Source organism: Herpailurus yagouaroundi, unplaced genomic scaffold (genome assembly GCF_014898765.1).
Source record: "Herpailurus yagouaroundi ecotype Mexico unplaced genomic scaffold, PumYag 193, whole genome shotgun sequence".
NCBI lineage: Eukaryota > Metazoa > Chordata > Mammalia > Carnivora > Felidae > Herpailurus > Herpailurus yagouaroundi.
The window spans coordinates 801419-825168 of record NW_024412424.1 but is presented as its reverse complement, the minus strand read 5'-3'; the positions used below and the strand labels follow the sequence as shown (position 1 = coordinate 825168).

Here is a 23750-nt window from a genome sequence, read left to right as displayed (position 1 = left end):
ACATATAGTGTATACGGTGTGCTCTTAGCTTCAGGAGTAGATTCCCATGATTCATCACTTACATATAACACCCAGTGCTCATCCCAACAAGTGTCCTCCTCAATGCCCATCACCCATTTAGCCCACCCCCCATCCACCTCCCTTCCAGCAACCCTCAGTTTGTCCTCTGTATTTAAGAGTCTCTTATGGTTTGCCTCCCTCTTTGTAACTGTATATGTTTTTGTCTTTCCCTTCCCCCATGCTCTTCTATTAAGTTTCTCAATGTCCACATATGAGTGAAATCATATGATATCTGTCTTTCTCTGACTGACTTATTTCATTTAGCATAATACCCTCCAGTTCCATCCACATTGTTGGAAATGGCAGGATTTCGTTCTTTTTCATCACTGAGTAGTACTCCATTGTATATATAAACCACATGTTCTTTATCCATTCATCCATCGATGGACATTTGGGCTATTTCCATAATTTGGCTATTGTTGAAAGCGCTGCTATAGACATTGGGGTACATGTGCCCCTGAAATGTCCTTCTTTATCTCTGGTAATTCTTCTTGCTTTCAAGTCTGTTTTTTTCCTGATATTGATACAGACACTCCACCTTTCTTATGATTAATATTTTCACAATTTGCTTTCCATACTTTTAGAAGAGATACATAGCCAAGGAAACTTAAATGGCCAATAAACTTAGGAAAAGATTCTCACTCTCACTAGAAATCAAGGAGATTGAAAGTACACCAACCAAGACATAGAATTTTCCTCCAAGAAATTGGCCACATCTTGAAGTTTTATCGTCCAAAATGTTGTTGACATAGTTGGGGAAATGACCAGTCTCCTGTGTGGGTGGCAATCTTTGCACAGTAATTTGGCAATGTCTATTTAAAAAATGTGTGTACTTTATGAGGAAGCCACTCATCTCTTAGAGATAACAGCTGGGTGTGATGAGATTGAGAGGAAGTGAGAGACTCAGTTCTTCCGACAAGATCAGTGGTGTAGGTGAAGGCAGAGGAAGAGCCCGACCCAGGCCTGGCACCATTTCCCCCACTGAACTTGCTTAAAGCCTCTCATGCTAATGTTCATGAAAGTCTAAGAAATAAAACTAATCAGCCTCACAGAACCTTACTCTTTTCCATATTACCTTTGTTGTATTGAGTACAATGAAATATTTCTTAAAATTGTTTTAGTGTTTGGTTATTTTTGAGGGAGAGAGAGAGACAGAGTGTGAGCAGGGGAGGAGCACAGAGAGAGGGAGACACAGAATCCGAAGCAGGCTCCAGGCTCCAAGGTGTCAGCACAAAGCCCGACGTGGGGTTCGAACTCACGAACCGTGAGATCATGCCCTGAGCCAAAGTCAGACACTTAACTGACTGAGCCACCCAAGCGTCTCTACAATCGAATATTTCTTTAAAAGTATCTCAAATTTGGGGAGAAATATACACACATCCAGTCTGTTTTTTGTAACTTCAGGGAAGCTTTACTGGGTCTGGGAAGAGCGGGGGTAGAAATTAAAGAGAAGAGCAATAGAGAAGACTCAAGATCCTGGCCAGCTTATTCTCGCTGGTTTGTAAAACTGCACAAAACATGCCCTCCCCACCCCACTCACCTGCCCAGTCCTGAGAGTAGAAAACCATTATAAGGAACTTCCACTCATGTCTCCTGACCTTCATTTCACCTATGACCTCACAGTGATCAGCCCAAGGATGACTGTGGCCAGTAGGAGACAAGAGAATTCTCACCAGAAAGCTGTATTTCCTTGCCTTGATTTTTACAATTTCCTTTCTAGTCTTCAGGAGCCATTTGCCAGTTGGAAGCACTGTGATATGTTGAACACAGACTCGGGCAGCCTGGGTTAGAATCCCAGCTCCCTAAATATGGAGAACAAACTGAGGGTTGCTGGAAGGGTTGTTGGTGGGGGGATGGGCTAAATGGGCCAGGGGCATTAATCAAAGCACTTGTTGGGATGAGCACTGGGTGTTATACATAGGGGATGAATCCCTGGAAACTACTCCTGAAATCATTGCACTATATGCCAACTAACTTGGATGTAAATTTAAAAAAGAATCCTAGCAACTTCCTACCTGGGTTATCTTGGGTATGTTACTTAAACTCCCCATGTTTCAGTTTCTTTATCTATACATAAGACAATAATAGTATGGACTCAGAGGGTTGTTGAGGGTATATGCTGTGACAATAGAAACCCTGTTGGCTTTATAAATAAAAGTTTATCACCCACATAAATCCCAGTATAGGTTATCTCTAATACCATACTATACTACTCTGATACTATACTGTAGTCAAATTGTGATAGTATATTGCAATATTGTGTACTACAAATAGTATAGTATTCTACAGGTATCATCCCTGATACCTATGTTCACTGGTCCAAGAGAGCTCTGAAAATGGAACTTGGGCTTAAATGTGGGCTTGATGACATAGTTCAAATACTTAAAAGCCCTCACTCAATAACTCCTTTCCTCGACACACACAATACCTCCACACACATAGATTGACACCCATCATTCAAAATGCTTAAGATAACGTGTCAACTCAGCCTTGGTATGCATAACAGCTCTGATTCTTAACCCAAAGATACATTAGGTACATATCTCTGCAAAGACAAAGAGTAGGGATGTATCATTCTTCTGGAAATCCTTAATTGAGTAATCTTAACTCTTGTAGTCAATGGTGATGACAACAAAAGTTTAAAAATGGCAGCATCCAATCTTAGAAGGCCTGGGCATTCAGATAAGAGTGGTCTTCACCATCTTACAACCGCTTCATAATAATTGAGATAGTAAATATAACACATGCTTGGACTGTCCAACCAGGGTCATCGTGAGTGACAGTCTTCCATTTCAGTGAAACCTAAAAATATGACTTGAACAAAGATACCACTGAGAACCAACACGGCTTACTCGGATTTCAGAGATGGGATCCCAGACCCATCACTCACTCTGCAAAAATGTATAAGAATAGGGTGTAAGCCATAACAATAACAGGTGACCAAAATATCCACAAGCTGTTGGGTTAACATTATTTCAGTAAAATCTCCTTCTGTTTAACACTGAAAACAAACAAACAAACAAACAAACAAACAACTCCTCCTCTTATTTAAGCGATTGGGTTCTTGTTTTCTATAAATCCCCAAGAGAAAAAGCAACTCTTGGAGGAGAAAAGGGAGTTGGATATAGTTACCTTGCACCACATGAATTGTAAATGAAGGATAGGCCTCAGCTGTAAGGGAGGGTCCCAGAAACAACCCAGAATCCTCCATGAGGTCATCTCTTTGACATAAAGCCAGTTCTGCCAAGAACCTTGACCAAAGCCATTCGAACCTCTCTGTTTCTCAGGCTATAGATGAGGGGGTTGAGTGTGGGGGTGACAAGGCTATAGAAGAGGGAGACCACATTGTCCTGCTGTGGGCTGTGGTAGGTGCCTGGAACCATGTACATGAACATGTCTGCCCCATAAAAGAGCCCCACAACAGTGATGTGAGAGGAACAGGTGGTGTAGGCCTTGTGTCGGGTCTCTGCTGAGTGCATGCAGAGAACGGCCCTCAACACATGGCTGTAGGAGGTGGTGATGAGTGACAGGGGCAGAAGCAAGATCAGCACTCCTGAGATGGACAGCGACAACTCATAAGCAGAGGTGTCTGCACAAGAGAGCTTCAGCAGAGCCGGTAGCTCACAGAAGAAGTGATCCACAGTGTGTGAGGCACAGTAGGGGAAGTGCAGGGTGATGGAGGTCTGGATGGAGGCCACGAGCACACCTGACAACCAGGAGGTGCCCACCACGAGCAGGCAGACCTGACGTCTCATGAGTACAGGATAATGCAGGGGGTGGCACACGGCAACATAGCGGTCGTAAGACATGAGGGATAGCAGGACACCCTCAGAGACGCCCATCAGCATCAGGAAGAACATCTGAGCTGCACAACCCCCAAAGGAGATGGAACCCACTCCCTGCAGGAAGTTGGCTGCCATCTTGGGGATGGTGACCAGTAGAAAGCCAACATCCAATAAGGAGAGTTGACTGAGCAGGAAGTACATGGGCGTGTGGAGCCTGGAGTCTGTGCGGATCAGGAAGAGCAGGATGGAATTTCCCAGAAGGCCCATAGTGAATATGACAGCCACAAGGGAGAATAGGACCAGATGTGGCCCCGAGTGGCTCAAGAGCCCCATGAGAGTGAAGTCTGAGGTCACTGACTGATTTGATTCCCCCATCCTCCAGGAGGCATCACCCATCTGCAGGAAGAAGGGGATATTTGGAAGGAGTCTCAGTGGGTAGTAGTTTTGTCTTGCATGCCAAATAGAATTGTTTGGTAAGGGTTGCTCTGGAGTCTCAAGAAGGATGAAGAACACAGTCTCAGTAAGAAAAAAAATAATTGATTCATTATATATGCTTTGGTCAGGAGGTAGGGAATAGCAAAGTCTTGCCTTTACCCTCCAGGCAAGCCCTATCCACCTGTACTTGCAGTTAAACTCTCTATCCCCAACCTAAGGAGTCCAAGTCAATCCCAGTGCCATATTGGAATATGCCCATCCCAGATGTCCTGGAGCCAAAGCAGAGGTTGTATTCCAAAGAGATTAGATGTCAACTAGGGAGACTTTGCCAAAGATAATAGGAGATGATGAGGCTGGAGAAGGAATGTAGTGTGTTTGGATTGTTTGGAATATAGTTAAAAGAATATATTCTGGGCTAGAGCAAGATTCAGATGCCAACTCAGCTGTGTCCCAGCTTTGTGACTTTGGACAAGTTATTTAACCTTTCTGGGAGTCAGTTTCCCCATCCGCCTATGGAGATAAATAACACCTCTTCGTAAGAGTAGCTCTGAGTGTCAAATGAGATAGTGAATTAAAGAGCTCAGCACAATGACAACCATGTGGTAATTTCTTGATTTCAGTTCACAACTATTACTCATATCGTAAAGGAAATGTAAACATTAAAAAAATTCAGCTATAGTTGGGCAATGTATGCCTGGTGCTTAGCTCAATGTCTGGGATATAGTAGTACTGTTCAATAAATATTAGCTCTTTTTGTTGATGTTATTCAACAGTATAATTCTTGTCCAGTTGCATGGCAAAAACTGATCAAGTTTATTCTCAGTCATGCTCTCTTGAAATGACAATTTCCCTGTCCTTACCCTAAGTCAGTGGTTCTCAACCAGAGGTAATTTAGCCCTCTTTCCTGTCCAGAGGGCATTGGCAATGTCTGGAGATATTTCTGATTGCCATGACAGAGTGCTAATGGATCTAGTGGGTAGAGGTTAGAGATGCTACTGAATATCCTATAAGGCACAGGATGGCCCCCACCACAAAGAATTGTTTGGTCTCAAATTTCAATGGTGCCAAGGTCGAGAAACCCTTCAACTGATATCCATCAACTCTTCTCTGACCTGGAGCTGAGCCTCTGGGAGATCTCTTGAGTCCATTGTCTTGGTTATCCAACAGGGATGAGCTTCGTGTCCCATGCGTGCCTAGAGATTAATCTGTGAAGTTGAATTTCCAGATACATTTTAAAGGAAATATTAATAAGACTAGTCCCAACTGAAATCCTTGGAGAACTGCACTGTTTCCATGACTGTGTATAGAGAAGGGTTTGTTCTTTTAATCATTATTCCTTGGGGCAAATTCATAGCCAAATAGTCCCTCTGGACCTTGTCAAAGGATTTGCAAGTGGACAGCGTACTTAGCTCTTCTCATTTCACCCATATCTCCCCCTCAACCCATACACCAAAGGGAAGAAAAGGAAGTTAATTCCTTTTAAGCATTTACTATGCATCAGACACCCTGCTAAGGTCAGAGAAAGGCTGATGGGTTTCAGTTGAGGGTTTCTCAACATTGACACTAGTGACATTTTGGGCCAGATCATTTTAGGTATGTTACAAGCATTTTTTAAATTTAATCTTGCTGGTAGGTATTATCATCTGCCTTGTATAGGTGAAGGATCAGGGATTCAAAGAAGGGCAATAGCTGAGTATATTAGGTTGAATAATGTTTCTCTCAAATTCATGTCCCCTTGGAACCTCGGAATGTGTCCCTATTTGGAAAGAGGGTCTTTGCAGATGTAACTGTTAAGCATCTTGAGCCTAAATCATCCTGGATTCAGGGTGTCCTCTAAGAGCGGGCACAGGGAAGGTGGGCGTGTGGAGATGGAAGCAGAGATTGAACTGCCCCAGATAAAAGACAAGGAGCATCAAAGTTTGCCAGAGATGTCAGAATCTAGAAAAGAGCCATGGGACAGATTGCCCCTCAGAACCCCCAGAAGGGGGGCACCTGGGTGGCTTGGTCGATTGGGTGGCCGACTTTGGCTCAGGTCATGATCTCGTGGTCCGTGAGTTCGAGCCTCGCGTCGGGCTCTGGGCTGACAGCTCAGAGCCTGGAGCCTGTTTCAGATTCTGTGTCTCCCTCTCTCTCTGACCCTCCCCCGTTCATGCTCTGTCTCTCTCTGTCTCAAAGATAAATAAACGTTAAAAAAAAAAATTAAAAAAAAAAAAGAACCCCCAGAAGGAATCAATCCTGTCAACACCTTGAGTTCGGACATCTGGTCTCCAGAACTGTGAGAGAACACGTCTTGCTTTAGACCACCCAGTTTGTGACCCCCGCACACTCATACACCAATCCAAGGTCACCCAGCAAACAAGTGGTAGAATCAACTTTTAAACAACAGCTGGTGCGATTCCAGGGTTCCTATGTTTTTTCTTCACATCCTACTTTCTAACAAAAAATAATGGATTGTTCAGGTCCTGCTTCTCTAGGTAAACCCTTGGCATTCCTGCTCCAGTCATGCTATGTTCTTCTCTTCTGTTGGAGAATTATCTACCTGTGTGGCCTGGGGCAGGAGCCAGGACCTCACCAGCTGTGGGTCCATGGTCTTGGATACTCTTGCCCTGGAGCTCTCCCACTCACTCACCTGGCTTTGGCACAGTGGTCCTTTCAGCAGATTGGTCAACAGTCCCCTACTCTTCACCTTGAGAAACCATGCAGATCAACTCTGGCTTACCTCCAAGAAGTGTCAATTGGTCTGGAGCGTGATGTGAACTCAGTACCATTTGCCCTGGTACCTTGGATCCTCTACCTCTGAAGACTACATGATTATCTCCCCAATGTCTTACCCAGTAAAGGCTCCCTTCCTTCCTTCACCCTCAACACTGTTTCCCTGACCTCACTTTCCCTTCCAGAATTTCCAAGTGGTCTCTTTGCTAATGCTATGTCCACAGAGCAGCACACTCTCCCATTCTGGCTTCTGGGAGCTCCTGTAAGCAGCTTCTCCAACAGGACTGTGAGCCCCTCTATCATGGTTTGTTTGCCTTGGGCTTTGTGCACATTCTTCCTTCAGGACAGGGTACTTCCTTCCACTCAACCCACCTTCCCCAGCCAGGCAGCAGGAAGCACGGGACAGGAACCAATCTTGGCTTTGGGTGTGTTGTCTCCTTGTTCTAAGTCAGCCAGCTCCCTCATATCTTAGGATCAAGAGTCTCTCCAACTCCAGCCAGTCTTTTTTTCTTAAGTAAGCTCTACACCCAAGGTGGGGCTTGGACTCACAACCTCGAGATCAAGAGTTGGATGCTCTACCTGCTGAGCCAGCCAGGCACCTCTCCAACCAGTTTTTTGAGCTGACTTTTAAACTCCTTCCTTCTTACCTTTTCCTCATTATTGTTTGCATTTCAGACCTGATGCCCTTTGCTGAAATGAAAAGTGAGAGAAGAGGCCCTGGAGTTAGTGGACTCCCTGTTGCCAGTAAAACCTTCACACCATCACCCCCCTATGAGGAAGCGTGGCTGAGCCCTCCCTCCATCAGACAGAGGGCAGCTTCTATGAAAGTTCATGTGTGGACATTAAAATAGACACCCCACCCCCACATCCCAGGGTCTGGCACTCTCAGGCTCTTGGCAGTGCTGACGGATTGAGATAAAACAGATGGTAAGATGCTCACCTGTGAGCCGGGGAAGATAAAGAGGCAAATACAATCCCTGTCCCTGCAAATGCCTGCATACACTCAAATTCTGCACCATCATAAAAATGAATATAAAACTACAAACTTCTGAGGCTCTTTCTTGCCCTCAATATCTCCTCTCTAACCATGCCTACTCTCCAGAAACCTCCACAAGCAGTGGGGTTCCAGGCTCTCACTTCTACTTGCCAGGGTCTGAAAGACCCCCCTCTAGGCCCTCACAAATATTTCACTTCTTATACTGGGATGCTTTCTTGATAAAACCTCCCCAGAATCCAGCATTAAATTAATCCTTTGATTAATTAATCTTGCCTTGGTCTACGGGGTGACTGACAAAATTGTCTGAGGATAGAGGCCCTGGGGGACTGTGTTACATCAGAAAGCTTCTTTTTATCTCCTTTTGTCAGAGAGAGAGAGAGAGAGAGAAAATTAATAGCCATGGGAGCTAGAGCCCTTGAGACTGAAATTATGCCAGGAGATACATTTGCCCAACCCTCCATTCCAGGAAGGTGGGAAGCACTGTGGGAGATAACTGAACTCTCCAAAGAATCTAAAGGCCAACAATAGTGTCTGATAATTCAGAAGTCTTTATGTGTCCCCTTGTGAGAGAGGGGATGTGGGAATCCCCCCTCCCCCCGCCTTTTTTAAAGCATGGATACACATGAACATGAACACACACAAAATTAACATTTCTGATTTTTAGAGAATTTTTTAGAGCGAAATAATGAAGCTGTGATGTTAGAAGAATAACCAGGAAATAGCCCCCAGTTATTCTACCTATTCTAGAGTAATTCCCGTCTCTCTGAGGGCACTCACAGAATGCATATTTGCATTGCAGTCAAAGAAGGCAGGCGCTGTTACCGAATGATCAATCATAGTCTGTAAGTCAGGAAATGAATGGGAGGACACTGCCCAGGCCAACAGTGCACCCTCACCCCCGCTCCCCTTCAACCCCCCACTCCCACCTCCTTCCACCCCCCACCCCACTCCCTCCTGCCTCCAATAATTCAAGAGAGGAGGGTTTGTTTGGAAGAGAAGGGGGGATTTATTTTGGGTGCTGCCGGCTGGGGCAGGTGGCAACCTCCGTGCCCACAAGAAGGAGACCTAGATTTTTTTTTAACGTTTATTTACTTTTGAGAGAGAGACAGAGCACAAGTGGGGGAGGGGCAGAGAGAGAGGGAGACACAGAATCTGAAGCAGGCTCCAGGCTCTGAGCTGTCAGCACACAGCCTGACGCCGCTCAAACTCACGCACGGTGAGATCATGACCTGAGCTAAAGTCAGATGCTTAATCGACTGAGCCACCCAGGTGCCCCAGGAGTCCTAGATTTTTATAAGGAGAGGTTGAGGGGTTGGTTTGCTGCAGGAAAGCAGGCAGAGAGCAGACAGAGAGCACATGATCAGGGTGTGGAGGGGGATGGGGCTGGGTCTGTGGATCTGAGGATCTGGATCTGAGGATCTCAGGCAGGAAAGGGGAAGCGTGGGGTGTGGGCTTTTCTGGTCTGGCAGTTGGAATGTTCTGGTCATTGCAAAACACCTTCCTCAATGCCTAGAGAAAGTGCGATAAGAAATAAGCATAATGGGTTTTAGTGTGTGAGTTAAGCCGTCTTGTCTCTTTCTGGTTTTAACTTGGTTGAGCAAGAAGGCCCCATAACTGGAGGTAGGTATGCATGGTCTGGAATCTGTTGAGTGTTTCTTGGACAGCATATATGATGACTTTTGAGAAATATTTGATTAATATTAAATATAAATGTATGAATATAAACTTAAAATGTACTTATAAATACTTTATACATATAAAATAAATATATGAATATTTATAAATAGTTACATAAACTTTATATAAGTTATGCAATTTGTATATAGATAAAGGAGGTAGTTGGGCGTTTATGGGCTTTTTTGGATTGGTTGATGTGCATATGAAACATATGCTCCCAGATGAGTTGTTTGCTATCTTTAGAAATTGTCTAGTCTCTCCAGGATCAGCAAGACCCCAGCTGTCAACACATCAGAAAATAAAAAGTCACGACTAATACAAAATACCAATGCAAATCCAGTAACTGCTGACTGTTTACTAAAAGGTGATGCGTGTCAACTGTGGTTTTAGCTCCTTGTAAATAGAGCTGAACACTTACATCTTTGTAACCAATTACAGGCTACCCGCAGGCGTTCTGGGCCTTTTCTTTGTTCAATAGTAAACTGAGCTAATTCTGTATTTAGGAATTGGCATGTTCTTTGGGTTTTGATTTTTGTTTCTCCAACACTTCCAAGTTCCCAGACAGTGAATCCAGGTATAGGAAGGCTCTGTCCTTATCCTTGACCTTCCTTGAATAATTTCTCTCCAGGACGGTGGAAACAGAATTTATGGGAATCGTTTAGAAGGCAGCATTGCTCAATACCAGACATAAAAATGTTCTGACTTTGTGGTTACATAGGAGCCAACTGTGTAGTGTATGAGTAAGACAGTGTTATTGTGCTGACCTCTAAAATAGGTCCTCAGAAAATACCGTTCTGATAGATGGATCTCCAAACTGAAAAAGCCATCTTTTTTTTTTTTTTTAACGCTTAATCACAAAAAGCAAGAGGACTATAAAAGTCCCTCATTCCATTAGCAACCATATAGCAGTTTAACTTTGCAAAGTATTTTTGTATCCCTTTTTACAACATTTTTAAACCTTCATTATGAAACATAATGCATATACACAAGATGTATAAACAAACATGCACAGTGGATGGTTATATGATAAATGTTCCCACATTTACAACCCAAGTGCAGTAAAAGGTGCTCTTGCCAGACCCAGAGGCCCCCACATGTTTCTCTCTCATCACATGGGTTAGTTCTCCAGACTTACCCAGTATCCTGAATTTCTGATAATCATGTACTGATTTTCTTTACAGTTTTCTACCCATGTATATATACACCCCTAAACAATATAGTTTAGTTTTGCCATTAAAAAAAAAATAACTCGGGGCGCCTGGGTGGCACAGTCGGTTAAGCGGCCGACTTCAGCCAGGTCACGATCTCGCGGTCCGTGAGTTCGAGCCCTGCGTCAGGCTCTGGGCTGATGGCTCAGAGCCTGGAGCCTGTTTCCGATTCTGTGTCTCCCTCTCTCTCTGCCCCTCCCCCGTTCATGCTCTGTCTCTCTCTGTCCCCAAAATAAATAAACGTTGAAAAAAAAAATTAAAAAAAAAAATAACTCTTAGGGGCGCCTGGGTGTCTCAGTCGGTTGGGCCTCCGACTTCAGCTCAGGTCATGATCTCGTGGTCCGTGAGTTCGAGCCCCACATCAGGCTCTGTGCTGACGGGTCAGAGCCTGGAACCTGCTTTGGATTCTGTGTCTCCCTCTCTCTCTGCCCCTCCCCTACTCATGCTCTGTCTCTTTCTCTCTCTCAAAAAATAAATAAAAACATTAAAAATAAAAAAAAACCCAACTCTATTGATGTATAGTTTACTTAAAATGACCTCATCTTAAGATATATACATATATATACATGTATGTATAGGTTAGGGTTAGGGGCAGAGGGAGAGAGAGAGAATACCAAGTAGGCTTTGCACTGACAGTGCTTGATCTCACAACTCTGGGATCATGACCTGAGCCGAGATCAAGAGTCGGATGCTAAATCCACTGACCCACCCAGGCGCCCCCTTAAGTTATATATTTTGATGAGTTTGGCACAGAACCTTCACCACAATCAAGATATAGAATGTTTCCATATTTCCAGACAACTATATTCTATTTTCTCTTGTTATAGGTAGCTCTGTATAGATGAGACCTATAGTAAGCTAGTATTTTTGGTCTGGCTTCATTCAACAGGCTTGCTTGTATGTGTGTGTGTATGTATGTATGTATGTACTTTAGAGAGAGAGTGTGTTTGAGCGGGGGAGAAGGGCAGAAGGAGAGAGAGAGAATCTGAAGCAGGCTTCATGCTCAGTGTGGAAGGTTGTGGATCCTACAACCCTGGGATCATGACCTGAGCCGAAATCAAGAGTCAGATACTCAACCGACTGAGCCACCCAGGTGCCCCTCAACATGCTTTTAAGAATCATTCATGGTGGCACCTGGGTGGCTCAGTCGGCTAAGCGGCCAACTTCGGCTCAGGTCATGATCTCGTGGTCCGTGAGTTCGAGCCCCGCGTTGGGCTCTGTGCTGACAGCTCAGAGCCTGGGGCCTGTTTCAGATTCTGTGTCTCCTTCTCTCTGACCCTCCCCCGTTCATGCTCTGTCTCTCTCTGTCTCAAAAATAAATAAAAACATTAAAAAAAAAAAAGAATCATTCATGTTGTTGCATGGGTCAGGAATTCACTCCTTTTACATCGCTCAGGGGTGTTCCATTGTGCGGATATTATGATTTGCTTTTCCATTCACAAATTGATGACATTTCAGTTATTTCAGCCTTGAGGCTATTAAAAGTAAAACTGCTAAGAATATTAGTGTTTCACATTTTTGAACTTTTTCTCCACAAATTTCAAATTGAAAAAATGTATTTATTTATTTATTTATTATTAAAAAAAATTTTTTTTTGTCAACGTTTATTTATTTTTGGGACAGAGAGAGACAGAGCATGAACGGGGGAGGGGCAGAGAGAGAGGGAGGCACAGAATCGGAAACAGGCTCCAGGCTCTGAGCCATCAGCCCGGAGCCCGACGCGGGGCTCGAACTCACGGACCGCGAGATGGTGACCTGGCTGAAGTCGGACGCCTAACCGACTGCGCCACCCAGGCACCCCTGTATTTATTTTTTTAACGTTTATTCATTTTTGAGAGACAGAGTGCGAGCAGAGGAGGGACAGAGTGCGAGCAGAGGAGGGACAGAGAGAGAGGGAGACTCAGAATTTAAAGCAGGGTCCAGGCTCTGAGCTGTCAGCATAGAGCTCAACACGGGGCTCATACCCACAAAACATGAGATCATGACCTGAGCTGAAGTCAGACGCTTAACCAACTGAGCCACCCAGGCGCCCCATCAAATTGAAAACATTTAGATCTACAGAAAGGTTGTAGGAATAGCCCAATGAACCTGTGTGCCCTTCGTCTAGCTTCACCATTTATCAACTCTGTGATATATTTACTTTACAGAGCTATCTATCTATCTATCCGTCTATCTATCTATCCGTCCATGTGTCTATCTATCTATCCATCTATTTATCTATCATCTATCATCTACCTACCTCACATATACTCTTCATTGCTCTTCCATTTGAGAGTGGGTTGCACAAATTGTTTTTGAATAATTGCTTTAGTTTCTGAGGAGATAATTTATGTAATCTTGTGTGGGTTTTTTTTTCCATCAGAATAAAATATGAAAGACTCATCCAAGCTGCTGTATACAGCTCTTGTTGGCTCATCTTCATTGATTTATGTTTTCTGGTTTTCCATCATATGGATATACCGCAACTTATTCTTCTATTCTATTTGATTATTCTCAATTTTGGCCATTACAAAATATTGTGATGAGCATTCTTGAACACACCTCCCCGTGCAAATAAGCACACAGCTGTGTTGGATATACACCTACAAGTGCAACTCCAAGGATATGTGTGTTCTCAGCTTTGACGTCTGTGCTCAACTGTTTTCTAGAATTACTGCACCATTTAAAAAAAATTTTTTTTAATGTTTATTCATCTTTGAGAGACAGAGAGAGACAGAGCATGAGCGGGGAAGGGGCAGAGAGAGGGAGACAAAGAATCTGAAGCAGGCTCCAGGCTCCGAGCTGTCAGCACAGAGCCCCACGCGGGGCTTGAACTCACGAACTGTGAGATCATGACCTAAGCCGAAATTGGACACTCAACCGACTGAGCCACCCAGGCGCCCCGAATTACTGCACCAATTTACACTCACGCCAGCAGTGTAGGAATGTTCCAGTCGCTCCGTATCTCCAGCAACACTTCCTGACGGACTTAAAGATTTGCCCCAATCTGATATGCATGTAATAATATTCCCTTGTCATTTGGTTTGTGTTTTTCCCGATTACCAATAAATGTGAGCACTTTTTCCTATTTAAAAAATTATCAGGATTGCCTAGAAGCATGAGGAAACTCTCTGACATACACCACTTTGGTCATAATTGTGTGAAATACGTATGCATGTGGCTAAAGATTACAATGCAATATGCAAAATAGGTGGTATGTTAGTTTCCTGGGGCTTTTGTAACAAAGTACGGCACGCCGAGGGGCTCAAACAACAGAAGCTTATTGTCTCACAGTTTGGGAGGATAAAAGTTCCAGATCCAGGCATCAGCAGTTTGGTTCTTTCTGGGGGGGGGGGGGGGGGGGGGGGGGGTGTAAGGGAAGGATCTGGGATCTGTTGCTAGCATCTCCCCTGGCTTTTGTAGCATGCTGGCCATCTGCAGTGTTCCTTGCCTTGTAGAAGCATCACCTTGACCTCTGCCTTTATCCTCACATGGTATTCTCCTTGTGGACTAGTTCCCATGTTTTATAAGGACACCTGCCAAGTTGGATGAGGGGGCCCACCCTACTACCCTTCATATGATTTCCTTTGAACTGATTACATCTGCAACGACCCTATTTCCAAATAAAGTCCCATTCTGAGGTCTCGGAGGTTAGGGCTCTAACACCTAAGTTTTGGGGGGTGGGTAGAGGGTTACCATTCAACTCAAAATAGATGGCTAGGCAACTTTTCTTTCCTTTCTTTCAAGTGCATAATGCTGATGTTGGTAACACAGCAGAGAATGATGGGGAAAACTGCTTGGTGTCAGAAAGGATTGATTTACATCCCAGCTGTGCTTTTTATTAGCCTTGAGTTTTCACCATGCCAAGCTTTTCATCTACCCTGTGTTGAATAGTCGCTATCTTGGACAGTTTTTTGTGAAAATGAAATGGGATAGAATGTATAAAGAAAGGGCATTTTGGGGCATCTGGGTGGCTCAGTCGGTTGGGCATCTGACTTTGGCTCAGGTCACGATCTCGTGGTTCATGAGTTCTAGGACCACATTGGGCTCTGTGCTGTCAGCTCAGAGCTTGAAGCCTGCTTCAGATTCTGTGTCTCCCTCTCTCTCTGACCCTCCCTGGCTCATGCTCTGTCTCTCTCTCTCTCTCTCTCTCTCAAAAATAAATAAACTAAAAAAAAGGAAAGGGCATTTCATCGTATTTGACAAACAGGGCAGTCAGTAAATACCAACTCCTTCTCCCTTTGTCATTGCATTATATTCAACATTTTACAACTTTAAAATAATAAATAGTTAATCAGCTAGCTAACTAGAGGAATGCATGAATGAATGCATGAATGAATGAATGGTGCTGGGAAGTGACACCCGCCTCAGTAGCCAAGAAAAGAGTCACACAAGTGATTTCCTAAGGCCAAATGTCCACCACTTAATGTGCAAACCTAGGATGACTGTTTACACGAAGCTGTTAGAAGCAGAGAGGGGTGACGGTATGAGTATAGGGATTTGGATCCAGTTCTGGGTTGTTTTGTGTCTTAACCACCTTGGGCGGAGATCAAGTTTGCAGGGGAAGCTCGGTGCCTGCTACCTCTGCCCCAGGTGCCCAGGTCCCTTCCCCCATCAGATTACTTGATCACAGGCCATCTAGAGATCTTGGGGCCCCACACTGAGCCAGGAAGGAAGACAAATGTGGGAGGGTTGGGGACGAGAGTATTTCCTTCTCAGGACCGGGTAGAGTCACCCGACAGCCTGCAGGGCAGGGGCATCTCAGAGCTGAGTGAATTGTAGCCATGGCTGAAGCCAGGAACTTCCCAAACCCCAATGAGATTACCGCATTGAGAGCCAAACTCCCCCCGCAGCCGGGGAACACTGGTGAGTCAGGGAGCTGGGACCAGGGGCCCTTTTCCATGTCAGGAAGAGCTGGGTGCTGGGTTGCCCCGATTCCCTCACAGGTTGGAGGAAGGGAATATCAGGTTTGAGTCTTCCTGAGCCCCTTTTCAGCCCATCCGCCGTCACCGCCGTGACTTCTTATACTAGAGAGATAGCCTTCTTTTTCCAGCCCTTTCTAAGTCCTCCCGTCTGGTAGGAAGTGAACCCAGAATACCCCGGGGGATAAGGCAGTTTCCTGAAGACTGTTTGAGGCATCTCAGGGGGTGAGAGAGTGTATATCCTTGGGGAGAGGGAGGCTTACCTGGTTTCCCCCAGGTCGATGGGGACAGACGTCCAAGGATAAGACCTGGAGATATCTCTGCCTGGCCGTGTCCCTGATCCTGCTTCTCATGCTCATTATCCTCTGTGTGGTTCTGCCCAAAGGTAAGGCATCTGGGCCAATGGGGACAGGGTGACCACAGGGAAGCAAGCACCTTGGCTCCTAACCTGCAAAGGCAGGTCTGCAGGGCTGGTGCAGGGGTGGCCTGTCTTTGTCCCTAGTGGGATCATAATGGCAACAGAATGGAGCTCACTCCCCAACCAGTCTAACAGGCTGGGGGGCCTGCATGGGCCCAAGTCAGTCTGAGTTGTTGGTGAGTGTCTTCCCAAAGCTCATCCCCCAACTGGACTCGAACTCCAGCCTCCCTGCTAAAAAGTATACACCTGGACAAAGGTCCTGTCTTGCCGCTTACTAGCTGGATGCTTTAGACAAGGACGTTTACCTCTCTGGGCCTCAGTTTCCTCATCTGAAAAATGGGTGGGGCATTTCAGAGCCCCAGAATGCCTTGCTCTGGGAACAGGAGAAAGTCTTGGCCCCTTGGGGTTTGGGGAACAGGGAGAGACCCCAGGAAGGTTCTGGGGTCCAGAACACCTACTTGCGCCTCTCCCCAGTCTTGAAGAGGACACAGCAGGTGCAGAAAGAAGTCATTCAACTGAATGAAAAAGGTGAGTGGGGTTCAACATGGTCAGCCTCTTGCCTCTCCACCAAATCTCCTCTCTCTGCCAAGACCTTGACCAGCCCTTTCTTTTTGGGCCTCCCAGTGATGCAGGGACTGGGGCATGCCAGGCACGACCTGGACTTCATTCGGGGTGAAATGTTCCGGCAAATGAAGGCTGTACTGGCAGGCAATGGTAAGGAGTGAGGGAGGGGAGGTGGAGAGGGAGGGGTTGTGCTCCTGTCACAGCACCTATAACAGTGGTGGGGCTTGTGGCAAGTGGCTCTCAGAGGGGCACCCCGATGCCAATGGCTCCTTAGATCTTTTCAGAAAGTTCACGTGACATGATCAGATCACACTTAGAGTGGAGGGCTCCCAGGAAAACAAGACTTTTGAGACAGCCAGATCTGGTCTAGGCTTGTGGTTGTGTATGACCTTGGGCAGCCCATTTAAACCACTCTGAGCTTCAGTTTCCTCAGCTGTAAAGTGGGGGGGGGGGGGGCAAATAAACACTATCTTCTTTAAGACAGACTGTCAGGATCCGGAGCCTCCACTCTCAAAAACCACACTAGTGTGTTACAAAATGTGGTCAGTCCTTACCAGCACGTTAGAAGTACCTGGAGAACTTGCCACAGTGTAGATTTCTGAGCCCCAAGCAAACACTACTGGATCGAATGCTGCTGGAGGGAGTGTTCTTGGTGCTACATACTTTTTATATAACTTTTGCGTGAGTGGATGAGATGCGGTATACCTACATTTAGTTCTTATTATTCATGTAGCTATGTTTTATGTGGTCCCTGCAAATGATGGATTGGCGAATACTGAATCATTGCAGAAATAACAGCATTAGTTTTACTTGACCCCCTGGTCATAACATTTTGTCAACTGGTCAATACATAACCTTGTTTTTGTGTGTTTCTGTATAAATGTAAAGTTTATTTTTATTTTTTTATTAAAATATTTTTAATGTTTATTTATTTTTGAGAGAGACAGAGAGCGAGTGGGGGAGGGGCAGAGAGAGAGAAAGAGAGAGAGAGAGAGAGGAGACACAGAATCTGAAGCAGGCTCCAGGCTCCGAACTGCCAGCACAGAGCCTGACAGGGGCCTCCAACTATGAGATCATGACCTGAGCCAAAGTCAGACACTTAACCGACTGAGCCACCCAGGCACCCCTAAAGTTTATTTATTTTGAGAAAGAAAGAGAGGAAGAGAGAGAATCCCAAGCAGGCTCTGTGCTTTCAACACTGAGTCTGACCTGTGGCTCGATCCCAAGAACTATGAGATCATGGCCTGAGTCAAAATCAAGAGACGGATGCTTAACCGACCGAGCCACCAGGCTCACCTGTTTAAATATATTTAATAGATATTGTTTCACTAACATTGAACTCATGGCCAACAGCACTATAACTCATGCCTGAAGGAAGCTTACCTAATGCGCACGCATTTTCTCTGTAAGGCACGTCGCAGCCTTCTTGCGCATGTAGGAACACTGACAGTGCTTTAGCACGACTCTTGAGGGCCTTTGTAAACAGCAAAATCGCCTACAGAAGGCATAAAAACATGAAGCGCATGACACGAAATGGCCCACCAAAGGCGCACTTGCTTATGGTATGAGAAAAGAAACAGCAAGGCAGAACTTGCCTTATTCTGTCTGACTCCAGCTTTTTGCCACTCTGTGCAGGTCTGTGAGTGACAAGGAAAACCTCACAAGTATTGATTTGGGGGTTGCCAATCAATGTTAACAAGTAGGTGAATTTACAAATATGGAGTCTGCAAATAACAAAGATCCACTGTGTGTGTGTGTGTGTGTGTGTGTGTGTGTGCGTTCACTAACTGGATATAGATGGATGCAGTGAGAATTCTCTGTATCACTCCTGAGCCCTCACTGCTCAGTTCCCACCTAACCCCCAGGAACCACTGTAATTATATTGTATAGTTATATATGTTTTTCTTCAGAGCACAGTTTCTTCAACTGTGCACCATTGATGTTTGGGGCTGAATCATTCTTCCAGTGGGGGGAAACTGTCCTGTGTAATGTAGCATCCCTGGCCTTGACCCACCTGATGGGGTAACCTTCTGTCAGTTATGACAACCAAAAAAGGTCTCCAGGTGTTGGCCATTGTCCCCTGGGGAAAGAATCACTTCTGGCTGAAGACCACTGCTCTAGAGTTTCTTTAAGCAAATGAGGAATGTCAAAACTTATGTGCCTCTATTTTACACTAAAGTAGGATATTATTCACACTGTTCCTTGAGTCCCTTTTCCCCATCTCATAGGCTATCTATAGCATTTTCCTATTTCCATCTGATGAGGTTCAATAATGGGGGGTGCCATCTTACTAGGTAGTGAGCTTCCAACTGTTGGGTGTGTTCAAGTGGAGACCATTGGGAATGTGACCAGGGGGTGATGGGGGACACACCCCTTCACCGGATGGGAAACTGGATATGCCAGTTTGGCTAATGGCTCCATTCTCACAGAATCCTCATGTGAGCCTTGCCCCCTGGACTGGAAGGTCTTTCAGGGCTCCTGCTACTTTTTCTCCCTGGACAACCTCACCTGGACCCAGGCTAATGATTCTTGTGCCCAGAAGCAAGCTCACCTGGTTATCATCAACAGCCGAGCAGAACAGGTGGGAAACGGAAGGTAGAATCTTAGCAGGTTGGGAGAGGGATTATAAAAGAATTTGGGGGTTCATATATCTGTCCCCTTTGGGGTCTAGCACAATACTCCTAGTATGGTCTTCAAGACCTGCTTCATCTTGCTTCAACCCAAGCTCACTGCTGTGCCATGTGGGGAATGGACCCTGTGCACTGAGGTCCTGCCTCCAAGCTCTGATTCATGTAGGTCCTTACTCTTGCTATCTGTGTGGAGAACTCCTACTCACCTGTCAAAACCCCAACACAAACATCCCTTCTCCATATTCTCTCATGACATCATCAGAGACCTTCACCACAGAACTTCACACTGCATCAGGGTTGTAAGTGTGAGGCTGGATCTAAATAATATCTGGCTCTCCTGGTCCAGAAACAAGGCTTGGCCCGAAGAAACGCATCAAGAGTGTCTTTTGAGCTGGGTTTCCAGCCAGAGCTATTCCTACAGCCTAAGATCAAACCTTGCTCTGATATGCATTGACCTTAAAAAACAGTCACAACCAATCTTTGTCCACTGCTTCTTTCTAGGTGCACATACCTCACACAGTCTATTCTTTTGATCTTGAGAATATGCTATGAAGTGGAGATTCTGTTCTTTCCATTATACAGATGAAGAAACCAAGGGGTGGATTAAATGTCTGAGGCCATACAATATGCACATAGTAGGTCTGGAGTTCGCATCAGGATAGAAAGTGCTGTGCGTGGCTGCCTCTGTCTGCTTGCCCACCCCAAATCCCCTCTACACCTTAGCCCTCCTCCGGTCCCCGGACACTCCAACCTCTGTCCTTTCAGCTCTGATGGAATTTTACCTCGCACTGTGCCTTCTCCCATCTAGGACTTCCTGACATCAACTGAGCAGGTGACATCCTGGATAGGCCTCTTCAAAGAGGGCCAGAAAGGAAACCACAAGTGGATGGATGGCTCAACCCCCACTTACACGTGAGTCTCCCTGTCTGTGATGCAGATGTCCCTAACCACCCAAGACAGTCTTCCCCTAAGAGACTGGCAGGGCTTTTAAAGCGCGATTTTATGACCACTCCGGATGTTCCCCTGTCATTCATTCACTATTTACCTGAAGCAACTCCCAAAACACAAGCCCTTTCTATCATAGCAGCTATCGTTATTTTATTACCTGGGAATGGTGTTCCCATTTAAAATGCTTGAGAAACAGCAGATTCAATGCCAAACTGGTCCTGTGTTGCAGGACTTCTCAGAGCCTTGGATGTGCCTATTCAGGAGTATAATAATGTAGCCTTTGCCAACTGTATGAGTTTCCTGTAGTCGCTGTAGCAAAGAGCCACAAACTGGGAGGTGAAAACAACAGAAACGTATTCTCTCACAGTTATGGAGGCCAGAGTCCCAAACCAATATGTCAGCAGGACTACACTCCCTCCAATGCCTGTAGGGGAGGATCTTTTCCTGCCTCTTCCAGCTTCTGGTGGCTCAGTTGTTCCTTGGCTCATGGGCCCATCACTCCAATCTCTGCCTCTGTGGTCACATACCCTTCTCCTCTCCCCTGTGTCTTCTCTCTTCCGTCCCTTATAAGGACACTTATAGTTGGATTGAGGCTCACTCAGTCAATCCAGGATGATCCCCTCTCAGCATCCTTCACTTAAGTTAATCTGCAAAGACTCTTTTCCCAAGTAAGGTCGCACTCACAGATATCTGGGGTTAGGATGTGGGCATATCTTTTCAATGGGGACAACACTGAACCCACTATACCTTCCTGGCAGTTACCTGCCTTCTCACACTCTTTGCTTTTGGACATTTCCATCTGCCAGCATCACCCTTCCCTGTCTGGCAAACTGCTCTGGATGGGTCCAGGCCCAGGGCATAATTAATCACCTTGGCAAACTCATCTGCCACCTGAGCACCTACCATATACCTTACATGCACTGGTCATCACGTCCTCAGAATGTGCTCCCATTTTGCAAAAGAGGAAAACAGTGGCTCGGATATTAAGACTGTTGCCCTGGTCACATAGATGACAGGTGGCAGAGCTAGACGTTGGACAGGGTGAATCTGGCTTCAAGGTGAATGGACCTCAGAGAAGGGGAGAGGGTCAGCGAGATGAGGGAGTCAGAGAAAGTGGCCCCAGAACTTGGAGACTCCCAGCTCCCCTGAAGACTGTTTCCTGTTGCTACTCCCATTTGAGCTCAGTCTCTCCACTTGGAAAAAAAAAAAAATGGGAAGGGGTTGACCAGATGACTACTGTAAGATGGGCTCAATAAATGATTCCCACTTGGGGCCTCAAGAACCTTAGGGCCAGACCCTCACTCATAGAGAGCAGGGTAGGGGGCTCAGGCACTGGCCCATCTACTCAGGAATTTGTGGGCATCTCTTGACAGTAACTGGGAGTCCAAGAAGCTACATGATAATGGAGCTGCCCCCGCCTGCATGATGATACACAACCATGGATACTGGAGCAACTTCTCTTGTGAATCAGGGAGATTTGCTTTCATTTGTGAGAGGCGACAGAACTGCTAACCAAGCCCTTATACTGCACTTCCTGGGACTGATGCAGAACCCTTGATATACAGCCTCAAGCCCTATCCCTGCCTTCTCTGGGTTCTGAGTTCACAGAGGCAACAATAGAGGACATTTCTCCAAAGCCTAGTGTCCTTTTCTTGGCATTGGGCTTGCTCACCCTTTATTTCCTTTCCCGATTTCTGCTGAGTGGAATGTTCCAGAAGCAGTCCTGGGCCCATCCTTGCAGGAGAATGATAATTCTTAACTTCCATTAAATCCAGGCTTGGCCACGATCTTGCTTGAGCCAATGAAATGTGATGGGAATTGACATGTGCCACGTTAAGCAGGAATCTTAAGAGCCTTGTGTGGTTCTTCCATCTTCAGTTTGCCCTTGTCAGAAGACCACCTCTTCCTAGAAAGGACAGCTCCTTCAAATATGGTCCTGCAGTGAAGAAGACCCCCTTCAGGCAGAGCTTCTGCTGACCCATAAACACGACCAAGAAGTGAATTTTTTTGTGGTTATTGGCCACTAAGATTTTGAGGTCACCAGTTGTTACCGCAGCATACTGAACTTATGCTGACTGATACAGGGGACAAAGTTCCATTTCATAAAACCCCAAGATCTAGGGCTTTCTTCTAACACAAAAAGCCTAAAGCTTGTGGATACGGGGTGATTGGGTCCCTCACATTCATTCAACATTACCATTACCTCAGCCAGCCTCTCTATCTTCCTCTTCAGCATCTCCCTCCAGGCCAGTCTCCTCTCTGGTTCCCAGTGAGATTGTTCTAAGACATCTCCAAAGCCCCTTCACCATCTGGCCACTTCCCTTTCTTCACGCCCCTCACACCTCCATGTGTTTGCTCTTGTAGTTTTCTTTGCCTGGAATGCTCCCTGCCCCTGGCTTCCTGTGGGACATTTCCTCATCCTTCACTGGGCCCAAATCAACTGGTACCATCTGCATGGGCTACTCAAGAGTCTGACTCTTGCTTTCCTACCAGAGACCTTTATTAACTTTGTGATTATGATTTATGTTGTACAATGCAGTGGATTCTTAACCCATTAAAAAAAATCCTTCAATCCCTTAACTGTGTCTTGCCATTTCTGTTAATTCCAAAACCTATGTCAGTTTCCTCCACATTTGTAAGCCTGGATTCTTGAGACCAAGATCTGTGAGAAAGTGCAGGCATCAGGCATTAGGATTAGGCATGGCCATTCCCTGCACCTGGCCCAGGCTCTCTTCCTTATACGTGTGTCACTCATGGCTAGATAGTCATGGCACAAGAAAGTTAAGGTCTGTCAGAATAATTGTTCTCCAATAAGTTTCATTTTGAATTGGCCAAAATAGCAATTTGGTCTGGTCCCTGCCATCTCTCTCGTCAGAATCTGAAACTGTATGGGGATGAGATACATGCCTGTATCGCTGCTGCAAAGAAGAGAAAAATAAAATGTGATTCTCTTCCAGGACCACGGAGGTGAGTGGTCAGAAACTAGGAGTGGCCTCTTGTTCTTCAGAAAGTGTAGCTGAAGTTCAGCTATTAGAAAAATGCAGTCGCCAGGTTGACCAGATGTCTCACAATGATTTGGCGAAGGGGACCAAACCATGTGCTCTCTCTGGATGCATTTTGCAACTGATTCATTCAGTAAAAACTCACAAGTACCTATAATATGCCAGAGACAGTGATTAAGAACCAGGGTGGACACACCTGCCACCAGGTTGCCTTGATGGGGCTTTGTAGTTTATGGCAGAGGGGGAGCTGATAGAACAGGGGTAGAGAGCAAGACGGAGTCACTCATGTCAAGCAGTAACTTATGTCAAGCAGGGACACACACAGCCAAAGACATCCACCGAAACCAGCACAAGCTGATGGCCTCCAGAACTGGTAATCTGCAGAGCCAAAAGAGGTCTGCTGAGGCCCAAGA

The 23750-nt window shown here is 45.6% G+C and overlaps 2 protein-coding genes across 2 annotated transcripts; one reads left to right on the top strand and one right to left on the bottom strand.

Moving 5' to 3' along the window:
- Window positions 1-3275: 3275 nt before the first annotated feature.
- Window positions 3276-4220, bottom strand: LOC121011297 (olfactory receptor 2Z1-like). Its single transcript, XM_040445569.1, has one exon. The coding sequence runs from the start codon at window positions 4218-4220 to the stop codon at window positions 3276-3278; it is 945 nt and encodes a 314-aa protein (XP_040301503.1).
- An 11363-nt stretch (window positions 4221-15583) lies between these two features.
- Window positions 15584-22915, top strand: LOC121010939 (C-type lectin domain family 4 member G-like). The gene is made up of 7 exons (XM_040444788.1): window positions 15584-15719; window positions 16053-16160; window positions 16668-16721; window positions 16818-16907; window positions 19187-19338; window positions 20196-20299; window positions 21709-22915. The coding sequence occupies exons 1-7, from the start codon at window positions 15638-15640 to the stop codon at window positions 21845-21847; spliced, it is 729 nt and encodes a 242-aa protein (XP_040300722.1). The 5' UTR covers window positions 15584-15637; the 3' UTR covers window positions 21848-22915.
- Window positions 22916-23750: the final 835 nt, after the last annotated feature.

Coding starts and splice junctions, on each gene's coding strand:
- LOC121010939 (XM_040444788.1), top strand. CDS start 15,638: ATGGCTGAAGCCAGGAACTTCCCAAACCCCAATGAGATTACCGCATTG. Junction 15,720..16,052: donor CCCGCAGCCGGGGAACACTG/GTGAGTCAGGGA, acceptor GGTTTCCCCCAG/GTCGATGGGGACAGACGTCC. Junction 16,722..16,817: donor CATTCAACTGAATGAAAAAG/GTGAGTGGGGTT, acceptor TGGGCCTCCCAG/TGATGCAGGGACTGGGGCAT.
- LOC121011297 (XM_040445569.1), bottom strand. CDS start 4,220: ATGGGGGAATCAAATCAGTCAGTGACCTCAGACTTCACTCTCATGGGG.